The sequence below is a fragment of the Ranitomeya variabilis genome, chromosome 1 (genome assembly GCF_051348905.1).
Source record: "Ranitomeya variabilis isolate aRanVar5 chromosome 1, aRanVar5.hap1, whole genome shotgun sequence".
In the NCBI taxonomy this organism is placed as follows: Eukaryota; Metazoa; Chordata; class Amphibia; order Anura; family Dendrobatidae; genus Ranitomeya; species Ranitomeya variabilis.
The window spans coordinates 296995458-297011822 of record NC_135232.1 but is presented as its reverse complement, the minus strand read 5'-3'; the positions used below and the strand labels follow the sequence as shown (position 1 = coordinate 297011822).

General features: G+C 42.0%; 1 protein-coding gene across 1 annotated transcript in view; it reads left to right on the top strand.

The window, feature by feature from the left end:
- The window catches only part of MYO18B (myosin XVIIIB), a 1084067-nt gene that overhangs the window by 57940 nt on the left and 1009762 nt on the right, over positions 1–16365 (top strand). Inside the window, exons 6-7 of the mRNA XM_077295498.1 lie at positions 7733–7799; positions 15601–15713. Of these exons, the coding sequence (XP_077151613.1) occupies positions 7733–7799; positions 15601–15713 (180 nt within the window). The remainder of the gene's footprint in view (positions 1–7732; positions 7800–15600; positions 15714–16365) is intronic.

The window sequence follows — 16365 nt, the reverse complement described above, 5'->3', positions numbered from 1 at the left end:
AGGGGACACATAGGGACTAGTGGGAAAGGGAGACTGACAAGAGGACACATGGGCACAAAGGACACAAGCAAAAGGGGATAAGGAAGACAGGCACAAAGGGACTCATGGGGACTAGGAGGAAAGGGAGATGGGCACATGGGGACTAGGAGCAAGAGAGACAGGCACAAGAGGACACAAGGGGACTCCGAGGGCAGAGTAGATAGGAATGCATGGGGAGACAAGGCTGCAAGGAGACAGAGGAAGACAGGGGGGAGACATAGGAGCAGGAAAGAAGGGGCACAGGGATTACGAGGACAGGGTAGATGAGGACACATGGTGAGAAAGGGGACAAGAAAGACGGGGAACAAGGGGATGCAGGGGAAGCTTGAGAGCAGGGCAGATTGGTCACACAGGGACAAGGGTCAGGGAATGCATGGGGGGTACAGGAGGACTCAGGGCATGGAGATGGGGAGCATTGGGGACCAGGGGAGGAGGGACAAGGCACATATGGGAGCCTGGAGGAGCACAATGACCCAAACCTGGGGACCTATGAGAACATGGGGCATTGGAAAGCAGGGAGCAAGGGCAGAGCATGGAGGAAACGGGGCTGGTGTCACAGGGGGCCGAGGACGGCTACACACAGGCAGCAGATACACCTCACTGCGCCGCTCCTGTACACATCTAAGTTCATCCCCGGATCCTCCAGATAGCTGAGCCGTTGCAGCATCCCCCTCCTTGGTGGCTCCACAGAGCTCTGGAGCCACCTGTTCCCGGTCTCAGCAGCCGCCACAGGCTCTGCCAATATGACGGCCGAAAAATAGCAAAAAAGGCAGAGATGCTTACCTGCCTAGGCCTCCGAACAAATGCATTATCAGGGTGCAGTGGACCCATGTGGTTAAGATGGCGGTTACACAGGTGCAGAAATACCAATAAGGTAGCCACTCACAACCTACCAAATTAATGGAGGGGGTGGCTGCTTGGCATATGACTGCACATTAGAGACTTGTATGTGGCGCTGTTCACACAATGATTCTCTGATTCCTTTTTTTATGCTAGCATTGGTTTCAATATATCACCTGTGCAGATGCTGCACTGCCTGGGTCCAGCACACAGCGAATGTGCGGTGAAGTGACGTCATCACGCACGCGCAGTGTCAGAGGCAGAGGGGAATGATGGGAGAGGGAGTGACAGCTGACGCGCTCTCCTCCATTATTGCTTTGAACTGTAGCGGCATCTATGATATAGTATAGTATAGTATAGTTCAATGCGGCGGCAGAGGGGGAGTTGGCGCTGGCGGCAGGCGGGCCCCTCTGACCCATGGGCCCCATAGCGGCTGCATGATGTGCCGCTATTAGCAGAATGCCACTGGCTGGGGGCTTTTGGGGGAGCGGGGGCCTTAGGCAGCTGCCTGGTCTGCCTGCCGCTAACGCCGGCCCTGTGTACAGGAACTGACTGGATCAGTTGCAGTTCTTTAGTGCTTTACCTATTTTACTATTTGAGTTGTTATACAGTCATAACAATAATATGTTATGTAGGAGAAGTAAAAAACATATAGCTCAATGGCCTAATTTAAATTATGTAATAACAAAGGAAAAAAAACTTGAATAATACAGATAATGAAGTATGATGCAAATAATAGTGCCCCCAAACATAGTATGATACCCCTACACTGAATTCTTTAATGGTACCTTCCACACGCACAGTATGATGATTCTACTGTACCCTACTCCTTTAATCCCTCCAACAAAGAATAGTTTACCATTACAGTATTATTCTTCATCTGTAATCACCACATAGCCCTCCATACAGTATAATGTCCAAAAAAGTGCTCTACACAGTATAATGGGCATCACATAGTCCTCCATACAGTATAATGGGGCCTGGCATCACCTTCCTTACAGTATAATGGCCCCATATAGTGTTCCCTACAGTATAATGGCCACAAAAAGTGTTCCATACAGTATAATGGCCCCACATAGTGCTCTATACAGTATAAAGGCCCCACATAGTGCTCCATAAAGTATAATGATCCCACATTATGCTCCATACAGTATAATAGGCCCCACATTAAAAAAAAATACTCACCTCTGCCCATTCCCCTGCTGCGCTGGTCTCTTCATGGTGTCATCAAATCGTATGCACATTTTAATACAGTGGGCGTGTTGTAATGAGTATGACGTTATCATGCCTTCTGCGCTGTGATGTCAGAAGCAAAGAGGGATTGATGGGAGAGAGAACATCAGATGAAGCCCTCTCCTCCATTATTGCTTTCAAATGTTATTGACATCTAGGCATCACACACCAAATATACTCACCCTGCGGGTACGTATGACATACAGTATGTGCTCTACATGCTCTAGTTGATTACTAGGAATCTCAGCAGTTGGACCGATGACAATCAACCTACTGCCAGTAAGAATTAATTTAAAAAAATATTATTGACAGAGTTGCCATCCTATTTTTATTTTTTTCTCGACAACTTATACAGAAATCAAAGTCAACAATATACACTGCTCAAAAAAATAAAGGGATCACTTAAACAACAGAATATAACTCCAAGTAAATTAAACTTCTGTAAAATCAAACTGTCCACTTAGGAAGCAACACTGACAATCAATTTCACATGCTGTTGTGCAAATGGAATAGAAAACAGATGTAAATTATTGGCAATTATGAAGAGACACTCAATAAAGGAGTTTACCTGCAGGTCGGGACCACAGACCACATCTCAGTACCAATGCTTTCTGGCTGATGTTTTAGTCACTTTTGAATGTTGGTTGTGCTATCAAACACGCAGTAGCATGAGACGGACTCTACAACCCCTACAAGTGGCTCAGGTAGTGCAGCTCATCCAAGATGGCACATCAATGTGAACTGTGGCAAAAAGGTTTGCTGTGTTTGTCAGCGTAATGTTCTGAGGTTGGAAGCGCTACCAGGAGACAGGCCAGTACACCAGGGACATAGAGGAGGCCGTAGGAGGACAACAACCCAGCAGCAGGACCGCTACCTCAGCCTTTGTGCAAGGAGGAACAGGAGGAGCACAGCCAGAGCCCTGCAAAATGACCTCCAGCAGGTCACAAATGTGCATGTTACTGTACAAACGGTTAGAAACCAACTCCATGAGGATGGTCTGAGTGCCCGACGTCCACAGATGGGGATTGTGCTCACAGCCCAACACCGTGCAGGATGCTTGGAATTTGCCACAGAACACCAGGATTGGCAAAATAGCCACTGGCGCCCTGTGCTCTTCACTGATGAATGCAGGTTTACACTGAGCACATGTGACAGACGTGACAGAGTCTGGAGATGCCGTGGAGAGCGATCTGCTGCCTGCAACATCCTTCAGCATGACCATTTTGGCAGTGGGTCAGTAATGATGTGGGATGGCATTTCTTTGGAGGGCTGCACAGCCCTCCATGTGCTCGCCAGAGGTAGCCTGACTGCCATTAGGTACCGAGATGAGATCCTCAGACCCCTTGTGAGACCATATGCTGGTGCGTTTGGCCCTGGGTTCCTCCTAATGCAGGACAATGCCAGACCACATGTGGCTGGAGTGTGTCAGCAGTTCCTGCAAGATGAAGGCAATGAAGCAATGGACTGGGCCGCCCGTTCCCCAGACCTGAAACCGATTGAACACATCTGGAACATCATGTTTCGCACCATCCTCCAACGTCACATTGCACTACAGACTATCCAGGAGTTGGCGAATGCTTTAGTCCAGGTCTTGGAGGAGATCCCTCAGGAGACCATTCTATGCCTCATCAGGAGCATGCCCAGGCATTGTAGGGAGGTCATACGGCACGTGGAGGCCACACACACTACTGAGCATCATTTCCTTGTTTTGAGGCATTTCCACTGAAGTTGGATGTGCCTGTAACTTCATTTTCCACTTTGATTTTGAGCATCATTCCAACTCCAGACCTCCGTGGGATATTAGTTGTGATTTACATTGATGATTTTTAGGTTTTATTGTTCTCAACACATTCCACTATGTGATGAATAAAGATTTACAACTGGAATATTTCATTCAGTGATATCTAAGGGTACTGTCACACTCTGCAACTTTCCAACGATCACGACCAGCGATATGACCTGGCCGTGATCGTTGGAAAGTCGTTGTGTGGTCACTGGGGAGCTGTCACACAGACCGCTCTCCAGCGACCAACGATGCCGAGGGCCCCGGGTAACCAGGGTAAACATCGGGTTACTAAGCGCAGGGCCGCGCTTAGTAACCCAATGTTTACCCTGGTTACCATCGTAAAAGTAAAAAAAAACAAACAGTACATACTCACATTCCGGTGTCCGTCAGGGTCCCTCGCCGTCTGCTTCCCGCTCTGACTGAGTGCCGCCGTAAAGTGAAAGCAGATCACAGTGGTGATGTCACCGCTGTGCTCTGCTTACTTTCCGGCCAGCCGGCAGTCAGAGCGGGAAGCAGACGGCGAGGGACCCTGACGGACACCGGAATGTGAGTATGTACGTTTTTTGTTTTTTTTTACTTTTACGATGGTAACCAGGGTAAACATCGGGTTACTAAGCGCGGCCCTGCGCTTAGTAACCCGATCTTTACACTGGTTACAAGCGAACGCATCGTTGGATCGGTGTCACACACACCGATCCAACGATGACAGCGGGAGATCCAGCGACGAAAGAAAGTTCCAAACGATCTGCTACGACGTACGATTCTCAGCAGGGTCCCTGATCGCTGCTGCGTGTCAGACACAGCGATATCGTATGGATATCGCTGGAACGTCACGGATCGTACCGTCGTAGCGACAAAAGTGCCACTGTGAGACGGTATCCTAAGATGTGGGAATTTAGTGTTCCTTTTATTTTTAAGCAGTGTATATTTGTGTAGCAGTTTGCACAATTTGAGCGAATCACTAAAATAAGCCAGTTTCCACTTTACACACAGCAGAAGATTGCATCAGCCACACATGATCTCAGGGGCAACAAGCAAGCTTCCTGATAATCACATCACATAGTATAGCATATCCACTCAGGAGGGACTATCATAACCTGTATAAAAGACAATGTAAGGGAAGTAGCAGCCACATAAGATAGTTTAGGATAGTAAACATACCTCAGGTAAGAAAAGACAACCCTGAAGCAATGGATAAATACCTCAGACAGTATTATGTGGTAAAACTGCAGCCCTGAAGAAGATGGGGTTAGTAGTCTGTGAATAATTTAGATATTCAATTGATAGTGAGGGAGATAGGAGAGATGCTATCAGCAGAGCTAGAAAATGATTGGTGATATGATATCACTGGACTTTATCCTGCGGCATTTGAATTGCACACTTTTTATTAATTCTTCATGCACAAGGAAGGAGCAAGAATGCATGTTTCTTTCTGAAATCAGTGTCAGTCAGAGACTCTGCATTCTTGTCAAAAGTGACTGTAAATTTCTTGTGCAATGCTTTATTTTGAAAAGGAAAAAAATTGTACTTTTTTTAATAGTCCCACAATTTCTGTCATTTAATTGCAACTGTCCACCTCACAAACTGTGGGTTGCAAAAATAATTTGTTTTTGCACATCTGTTTTACTAAAAAAAATTTTACAGCAATACATAACACATCAATACTGTAGCCTACTTTAGGTGCTCGTTTTTTAGACTTGTATCTACATGGCATTTCTTATTTCATTATTTTTGGGAAAAGGATTGAATTTTGTTAAATATAAAAAATATAGACATTTATATGTGCTTTACTAGTTCAACTTGACAACTGTGCAGGTCACATCTATACTGCAGCCTGCTGCCATATTTATTTTTCAATATATGTAGTTACCTAGCATTTCTTTTCTGTCATTTTTGGGTAGAGGGTTGTATTTTTTTAAATACAGAAAAATAAAACTATTACAAAAAATAGACATTTAACTCTACATCTCTGTTTTTGCACACATATTTTACTAGTCAACTTGACATCCATACTGTAATGCTCATTCTCATACATTCACACAGGTAACAGAGGAGGGAAATAACTAACAAAGACAGAAGCTGCACCTGAAGCCAACTGGTCCCTGCACAGACTAGAAAAGGCCTTTGCCGCACAACTAAATACACCTCCTTGGACGCTGTTCCGTAATAGATTATCAAGGGGTTTCTTATACCTCCTGAAGAACCATAGGGGAGGCCGCAACATAAATCCAACAAAGGTAGAGAAAAGTGTATAGGGAAACACAAGACCCAAGAGTAAGAAACTAAAACAGGTTCACAAAGGATAGACAGAGATAAATAAGGAGAACCAAAAACAAACAACATAAGTGAAATCTCCGAGACCCCCAAAAAAAGAACAAGGGAGAGAACTCACGATTCACAACTGGGGTTTACCGGACAAGGTAAACCCCTAGCTAAGGAGTTGGAATTCCAAACATCTATTTAAGTGGATATATAGCCAGCAGGTGATGTAAGTGAAAGGTGAACATATAAAATTCATTCCAAAATGTGATAGGACAGAGCTAAAAGGGAAATGGAAAACATCTGGACATAAGCTAACCCAGAAAGGAAAACCAAAACAAAAGCAACCATTAGCATTTAGACAGAAATGAAAAGGACTGTATCCCAGGATTGAGGGAAACTGACAACACAGCAAAATGTCACTGGATCAATTCCCGAAAACAAGTCATGACACATTCAAGCTACACTTATACTGTGGCCTGCAGCAAGATTTTCCTTTTGGTACATGTGCCTATTTAGTATTTCTTGTTACCACCTTTTTGGCAAGAGATGAATAATATGGATCTAAAAAGATTGCAAAAAGTTATTTATAGTGTTTTATAAGATGTATGGTTAAAGAAAAAGTGGCAATGGATGGGTAATGGGAAAAAATACCATGACTAAGACTGTGGGAGCTGCTAAATGGAGCAGAAGCAATATTACTCCCACTGACACCAGCCATTCCGACATCATTACTACCAAATGCAGGACATTTGACCTTCTTTGCCTTAAGCAAGTATATTACTGGGAAGAAAGTGGAGGATGTTATGGAATATTTAGCATATTACTCATCCCCTTCACATCAGGATGATGTTACCTCTGACAATGACACTGTCAGTTTAAGTCAGTGTTTTCACAGAATAGACTGATTGATTACAAATCAATAAGAGGATCATTTTTAATTAAAAAAAAATAAAGTCTGTCAGTACACTTTTTTATTAAATGGAGTGTTGGTTATTACAGGGTTAACATCCATTTATTTTGTGAGGTCCGTTTGATATTATTAAGACTGTATTTATCTGAAAGAGCTTGAAAAGGGTTGCACACATATTTTCAGGGCTATTGAAAGCTTTGCAGTATTACGATTTGCAGCAAATCAATTGGATGCAAACCTAATTTTTGGAAAAGCATTCATTGAACCTGGTGAATAGAATTTCCAAAGAATCAGTCATTTCTAGTTGCAGTATATTATGCAAAATTATGTAATGATATTGGAAAAATAACTTGCTTGGGATATATTGATACAAAATGAACATTAAATACTGTACATAGAAGAAGCAGAAAAGGTTTTAATTTAAAAAAAAAAATAATTTTTCCTTCTAGAACCGTTATGATTTGCATAAGATGATAATCTTCTTAATGTCTCTTTTAATTCCTCTACAAAAATGATAAAAAAGACCCCAACTGAGTAATGGAGGGGGAAAATGCAGTATTCTAGCACATTATTAATGTGTTCCTGTAAAAGAATGATGGTTTTCAATCTTGTTTTGAGTCTACATATGCTAGATTACACTCTCATTAGAGCTTTCTCTCTAGGTGCCCGAAGACGTTTGGTACGAAACAGAGCAAGTCTGGTTTGTTCATAAAGATGGCTTCACACAGGGTATGTCTTATGGAGTTGTAGAATTACTTAATATTTTATTGATCTGTTTTCATCTGTCTTCGAATATAATACAAAACCAGAAAGACATCTGCTAATTATTTTCTCATTACAACTGTGATTATTAAAATCTCAGTTTCAAAAGAATCTTTATATCTAAATTCCAATATAGCAGATAAAGTTTGTGAAACTTTTGGTATGTGTTATCCTATCATCTAGCAGTGATGATACAGTAAAGGTTATCTACAGGTGACCATTAGTTTTGGATTGACCGGTAGCCATTAGCCCTTATAACCAATACCTTAAAAAGATATTCTACTTTTAAAAATGTCAGCTATGTAATGGATACTGAAACACTCATAGACTTTCTATTGTTCCTACACACCACTTTGTGAGCACTCAGACCTCAGGAGATGTTCAGGAGATGTACTGTCATGGGCAAAAGTTTTGAGACTGACACAAATTTTGTTTTTCACAAAAATCTTTTGGTCAGATATTTCTCTGGTTAATGAAGTACTCAAGTAATTATAAGCATGTCATAAGTATTTTTTGTTTTTTAGATTTGTAGTGACAAATACATCAAGTTTATGCTGTTTATGAGGATCCTTTCCTGTTGAGCGACTCATGATAGAGCTCACATTTTCTTCTCCAGACAATCATTTTTCGAGATATCCCAAGCAGTCTGAAAGGGGCTTTATCAGTGACAATAACTCTATCCCAGTCCTCATGTACTTTTTATAAAGTTATTTTCACTCATGAAGCACTCTACAGACTGTTTTGGACATCTGGAAGAATGATTGTATATTATTCTATTGGAAAAACACAAAAATTGAGCTTGGCTTAAGTTGGTATACATGCAGCACATAAGCATACAAAACCTACAAGAAACAAGCAAAAACCCTGCTGTAACTAAATAAGTAAAAATCAAAATGGCTTCTAAATAACATAGGGTTTTTAGTAATACTGTTTTTGATCAAAAATAGCATAAAAGCCATCCCACCGTCGACAAGGTGACCCTGATCGGGAAAGTCCTACGCTGTCTAATATTAAAAACCTTACCATGTGTCAGAGTTGAACTCAGTGTGTGAATAAGGGCAGACAAAAGGATCAGGTCCCAACCTGTGGACACCAGTCTGGGGAAGCCTTTAAATGTAATTTCCAGCTCAGGAGAGGGAGGCCACACCCTGGCTTGCACATAATGCAAAAATACAGAGTAAACAACACAAAAATCGAGCTTGACTTATGTTGGTATATACTGTATGTAGCACATAAACACATGTTCACATTGGCCATAAAGCATACAAAACCTTAAACCTGCTGTAACTAAATAAGTAAAAGGTATGCTATTGGGAATAGAAAGTGTCCTGAGACCATTCCTGTGTGGTTGCTTTTCATCCTAGGAGTGAGCTCACTCAAAATTTTGCCTAAGAATATCGCCATGACTAAAAAAAATGGTATCTAAACATCCTCCAAGAGTAACTTCTCCCAACTATCCATAAGCAATTTGGTGATGAACAGGATGGAGGCATCATGACACAAGGCAAAAATGTTAACTAAGTGGCAAAAAAACCTTTTTGAGTCCATGGTTAGGAGATTCTCTAGATCTTAATCCCATTGAGAACCATGTGGGCATACCTCAAAAAGCAGGTGGACATACAGAAACACAGAAATTATGATGCACTACATGCATTAATTTGGCAAGAATGGACTGTCATCAGTCAGGACTTGGCCCAGAAGCTGATATTCAGCATGACAGGGCGAATTGTAGACGTATTGAAAATAAGGGACCACACTATGTAAGTACTGAGACTTTACATAAACTTGATGTATTTGTCAATAAAAGCTCAATAACTTATGAAATGCTGATAATTGTGTTTCAGTAACCATAGAAACATCTGACTAAAAGATCTAAAAACACTTGAAGCAGCAAAATTTGTGTCATGGTTAACATTTTTAACCACAACTGTTATGAAATCATTATGGGATGTCAGTTTATCACAATATCAAGCTCCCACATAGGCCCAGGATTTTACTTATTAATTTTAATGAGGATTGGGCAGAGAAGACAGGCAATGTAGCACAGAAGGGGAATTATGTGTGGCACTTGTGTCTGTCACTGTTGGATGGAGAGTTTGAGTGTGTCACTGTGATGAGTGGCATCAACATCAATAATAGGGTAACGTACTGTGGGTATAGTGACTTAGTACATCAATGGTCACTTAGCACCTACTTGTCTCGTGTAGCTCACATAAAAAAAATATATCTTCATTGTATAAAATCTGGACCCGAATCTTAATTGTACATATGAGCCAAAGATATTTAACGTGAACACAAATTTAAATCAGAAATCAGGGTAATAGATATGATTATAGTTCAAGAGTAGTGTTGAGCGATACCTTCCGATATTTGAAAGTATCGGTATCGGATTGGATCGGCCGATATCCAAAAAATATCGGATATCGCCGATACCGATACCCGATACCAACACAAGTCAATGGGACACAAATATCGGAAGTGATCCTGGATGGTTCCCAGGGTTTGAAGGAGAGGAAACTCTCCTTCAGGCCCTGGGATCCATATTCATGTAAAAAATAAAGAATAAAAATAAAAAATATGGATATACACACCCTCGGACGGCCCCTGGCTGTCACCGCTGCAAGCGTCTGCCTCCGTTCCTAAGAATGCAGAGTGAAGGACCTTTGATGACGTCGCGGCTTGTGATTGGTCGTGTGACCGCTCGTCTGACCGCTCACGCGACCAATCACAAGCCGCGACGTCATCGCAGGTCCTACACTCACTGCATTCTTAGGACTGGAGGCTGCCGGCTGCACCGCTGAGGTCCAGGGTCTGTCGGAGGGGTGAGTATATCCATATTTTTTATTTTTATTCTTTATTTTTTACATGAATATGGATCCCAGGGCCTAAAGGAGAGTCTCCTCTCCTCCAGACCCTGGGAACCATATGCACCGCACACGCCTGGGAACTTATAGGAACTTCCGATTCCTATTTCCGATATCACAAAAATATCAGAACTCGGTATCGGAATTCCGATACAGTGAATATCGGCCGATACCCGATATTTGCAGTATCGGAATGCTCAACACTATTCAAGAGGTATTAGCCTTTCCCTATGTAGTTGCTGCTTCTATTTTCACTATGACATAAGGAAATGGATCCATCTTAGTTGTCCCTTTTACAGTAAATTACCAAAGTTTCTCAGGATCTAAGGATCAATTCTCATTTTGTCTGCATGCATAGCCACTATAAGTTTTACCATCAATAAATGACAAACTAAATTAGAAATGAAAACCAAGTTACTCTTTATGTTGTCAATCTCAAATGAGTAATAAAAGTCACCATTACCCTCAGTGAAAGAAACTCAAAGAGTTGCTCTCATCTTCTTTTATTGAGCACTGTCACCCTGCAAAACAAAAATCCAGGGGAGGATAGCACTCCTGAAGAAAACAAGATGAGAACAACCTTTTAAGGTTTTTTTGCTCACAGTTAAAGGGAACCTGTCACCTGAATTTGGCGGGACCAGTTTTGGGTCATATGGGCGGGGTTTTCGGGTGTTTGATTCACCCTTTCCTGCAATATTGCCTTGCGCTGGCGTGTACTCCGGAGGACAGAAAATGAACTTCAATCCAATATTGCGGCCAGCATGCAGCCAGCAGGTAAGGAAAGGGTGAATCAAACACCCGAAAACCCCGCCCATATGACCCAAAACTGGTCCTGCCAAATTCAGGTGACAGGTTCCCTTTAAGATTACCAATTTGGGCCTGCAGCATGGCTGCGCTGCTGATCCAAGATCAGAGGTCTCCCAAACTGCTAACCAGTGGCAGACTCTCATAGAAGAGGGTGTAGTGCAGCGGTGTTCACACCGTGCAGTAATGAGGCAGTGACCCAGGAAAGTTCAAAGCAAACGTATTTAATGTCGAAAACTCATGAAATGAACAGCACACGGTATCCTCTGGATCGCAGCCGGGGCGTCACAGCTGTCCATATCTGAGACTGGTTACCGAGGGTGATTGCACCACCGTGTCAAGCTGAGGGGTGCCAGGCATTTGCTGCTCTTGGCTCTGTGTTACCTCACACAAGCCGGCTGTTGCAAAGCCACCTGCTTTGTCACTTACAAACACTGACACACCCAAACCCTTTACTGCAAGGTTTTTAAATGGAATCTGTTTCCATGGGTCACTTGTAAGACCTGGCTGGAGGGAGTGAACTGCCCCACTACCATGTAATTTGCACCAAAAATAAAAGCCCATGCTGGATTTTCTTAAATCTACCTTGGACAAATAGCTTGTCCAAGACCACACTTACTTTTATTCTGCATTGCAACCACAGCTATACCTGTGACTGTAATACACTCCAGCGGTCTTAATACACTTCTATGCGCATCCTGGGGGATACATAGCATCCCTCACATATAATTCCTGTCACTGCCGAACATCTCCCCCCTCTCTTCAAACTTGTGGGGTTGAACATTTGTCACCAAACAGGGTGCCTGTGACAGGGCATCCGCATTTTCCGGCGACTTCCCCGCCCGATGTTCCACCGATAAACTAAAATTTTGTAGGGACAGGAACCACCTGGTGGCCTGCACATTCCTCTCTTTTGCATTACTCATCCAGAGGAGGGGGGAATGATCCGTTACCAACTGAGCAAATAGTAGCGCAGGGACTGCAAGGCCCACTTAATCGCCAAGCACTCCTTCTCCACTACGCTATAATTTTTCTCTGCCAGTGTAACTTTCCTGCTCAAGTAGGAAACTGGATGTTCATCCCCGTTCACCTCTTGTGACAGTACAGTACCTAAGCTTACCTCTGAGGCATCTGTTTGTACTATAAAGGTTTTCCTGAAGTCAGGGCTGATGAGGACTGTTACCTCACACAAGCCGGCTGTTGCAGAGCTACCTGCTCTGCCGCTTACAAACAAGTACAGACACACCCAAACCCTTGACTGCAGGGTTTTTACACAGAATCTGTGGACTTGTAAGACCCGGCTGGAGGGAGTGAACTGCCACACTACAATCCTGTTGTTCGCTCCAAAAATAAAAGCCCATGCTGGGTTTTCTTAAATCTGCCTTGGACAAATAGCTTGTCCAAGACCACACTTACTTTTATTCTGCACTGCAACCACAGATATAGCTGTGACTGCAATGCACTCCAGCGGCCTTAATATGCTTCTATGCGCATCCTGGGTGATATATAGCGTCCCTCACATATAATACCCATCACTGCCTCACAAGGGCTGATGCTCAATAAATATATAGGAGCCCTTTATGGTCCTATGATTCATCATAATGAACAATTCCACATATTTTGGAGGTGAAAATGGGCCCCATTACCTCCCGGACTACACAATTTGCACCAATGGTATTATGTCCACTCCTGATGCGAACAGAGGCAGCTTTACATTTTCAGCATGTGAGAAAGGCAGTGGCACTGAAGTTGGCCAGATACAGCCATCCAGCATGCTCCATAGCATTACAAACAAACTTTAAAGCATAGCACTTAAAAGCAATGTGAGCTTCTTTATTTAGGTATCTTTTCCCTTACACTATACAACCCCTGGCAAAAATTATGGAATCACCAGTCTTGGAGGATGTTCATTCAGTTGTTTCATTTTGAAGAAAAAAAACAGATCACAGGCATGGCACAAAACTAAAGTCATTTCAAATGGCAACTTTCTGGCTTTAAGGAACACTAAAAGAAATCAAGAACAAAAAATGTGGTAGTCAGTAATGGTTACTTTTTTAACCAAGCATAGGGGAAAAATTATGGAGTCACTCAATTCTGAGGAAAAAATTATGGAATCATGAAAAACAAACAAAAAAGCACTCCAAAACATCAGTTGTATTTTGTTGCACCACCTCTGGCTTTTATAACAGCTTGCAGTCTCTGAGGCATGGACTTAATGAGTGTCAAACAGTACTCTTCATCAATCTGGCTCCAACTTTCTCTGATTGCTTTTGCCAGATCAGCTTTGCAGGTTGGAGCCTCGTCATGGACCATTTTCTTCAACTTCCACCAAAGATTTTCAATTGGATTGAGATCCAGACTATTTACAGGCCATGACATTGACCTTATGTATCTTTTTTTCAAGGAATGTTTTCACAGTTTTTACTCTATGGCAGGATGCATATTATCATCTTGAAAAATTATTTCATCATCCCCAAACATCCTTTCAATTCATGGGATAAGAAAAGTGTCCAAAATATCAACATAAACTTGTGCATTTATTGATGATGTAATGACAGCCATCTCCCCAGTGCCTTTACCTGACATGCAGCCCCATATCATCAATGACTGTGGAAATTTGCATGCTCTCTTCAGGCAGTCATCTTTATAAATCTCATTGGAATGGCACCAAACAAAAGTTCCAACATCATCACCTTGTGAAATGCAGATTCGTGATTCATCACTGTATATGACTTTCATCCAGTCATCCAGAGTCCACGATTGCTTTCCCTTAGCCCATTGTAGCCTTGTTTTTTCTGTTTAGGTGTTAATGATGGCTTTTCTTTAGGTTTTCTGTATGTAAATCCCATTTCCTTTAGGCGGTTTCTTACAGACGACTCCAGTTTCCAACCATTCGTTCCTCATTTGTTTTGTTGTGCACTTCCCTTTTGGAGACATATTGCTTGAAGTTTCCGGTCTTGACACTTTGATATCTTCCTTGGTCTACCAGTATGTTTGCCTTTAACAACCTTCCCATGTTTGTATTTGGTCCAGATTTTAGACACTGCTGAGACTGTGAACAACCAACATCTTTTTCAACATTGCGTGATGATTTACCCTCTTTTAAGAGTTTGATAATCCTCTCCTTTGTTTCAATTGACATCTTTTGTGTTGGAACCATGATTTATGTCAGTTTACTTGATGCAACAGCTCTCCAAGGTGTGATCACTCCTTTTTACACACAGACTAATGAGCAGATCTAATTTGATGTTTTGGGTATCAAAATTTACAGGGTGATTCCATAATTTTTTCCTCAGAATTGAGTGATTCCATAATTTTTCCCCTATGCTTGGTTAAAAAAAATTAACCATTACTGACTACCACATTTTTTGTTTTTGATTTCTTTTAGTGTTTATTAAAGCAAGAAAGTTGCCATTTAAAATGACTTTGGTTTTGTGCCATGTCTGTGATTTGCTTTTTCTCTACAAAATTAAGCAACTGAATGAACATCCTCCAAGGCCGGTGATTCCATAATTTTTGCCAGGGGTTGTATAATTAAAAATCCCTCTGTTCTTGAGCGGACTCTATGTTGCTAATATACACTATTGCTATTTACTTACTTTACAGTATTTGCTCATTTTGTTTCTATCTTTGGCCAGGTTCACACTTGCGTTTGGCTGGTCTGCGTATAGCTGCATAAGTCCTCCCTTAAGCTCTTCCTACTCTCCGCCTACTTCCGCATGTGTCCTGCATCATCCTGCATACCTATCTTTACCATTGGGTACTCGGGGACATGCATTGTATGCGGATTCATCCATATGCGGAGTTTTGATGTGCCCGCTGACCGCAAGGGAATGCAACATGTTAGTGTAGGGGGAGCTTAAGGGAGTATGTACACAGCTATATGCAGACCAGCCAAACGCAAGTATGAACTTAGACTCAGGTTTTGTCTGTTGGCAATAATATGAACATGCTTCTATCTGTTGCATGTACTGTATTCCAACTTATGCTCCAGCTCATTTCTCAGTTTTTGCTTTCATTTTAGAACTTTAGACAACCCCTTTAACTAATTTAATTAAACTTTATTTTATTTTTTATTTTTTTTTCCTACATGACCACAGCAACTGAACTTAAACCAGATGTGGGCACACCAGAACTAGGGAATGGAAAAGTCAGGATACGTATTGATGCTGAAGATCAAACTTTAGATGTGGATGAGGAAAATATCCAAAGGGCAAGTATATGATAAAAAAAAAAAAAAATCTTTCTTCAAACAGAACCTGGAAGCACGATTTTGTAATCTACAGTAAAGGCGTGACTGTAGTGACCCTAAAATACTTTTATTACATTGATAATATTGGTGAAGAAATCCGCTTTATGGTTCTTCTTTAATCACCATGTGAGGTTTTCTGCTAATTACACTCTGGTGCACCTGGGTGGGCTGTGCACTCGGTCTTCTCCCTGTTTGTGATTCCCGGCCTCTCTGCCTGCCTTCAGTCTGTGAATAACAGGTCAGTGATGAGATCTGAAGCAGAGGAGGCAGGTTCACAGACCAGAAGTAGGCTGAGGGGCAGGGAATCTCAGACAGGGAGGGGATCCCCAGTGCACAGGCCCCTGTGCACTGAAATCTCATTAGAAGAAAATTTCAAATAGTTATTAAACAAGAACAATAAAGTGGATTTCTTCACCAAAGGTATTTAACTACTTTGCCTATTTTATATTTCCAATTTATTTCAATAAACCAAAGTTTGCTAAGTTTAAATGGCGCATATAAGCACACCATTGCTAAACATGACTATCTCCTGCTACTTCATAGACAATGAATAGAGTGAAGGTGCTCATGCTGCCATCTCTCCAGACAAACAGGAAACTTTACAGTTCTGCCT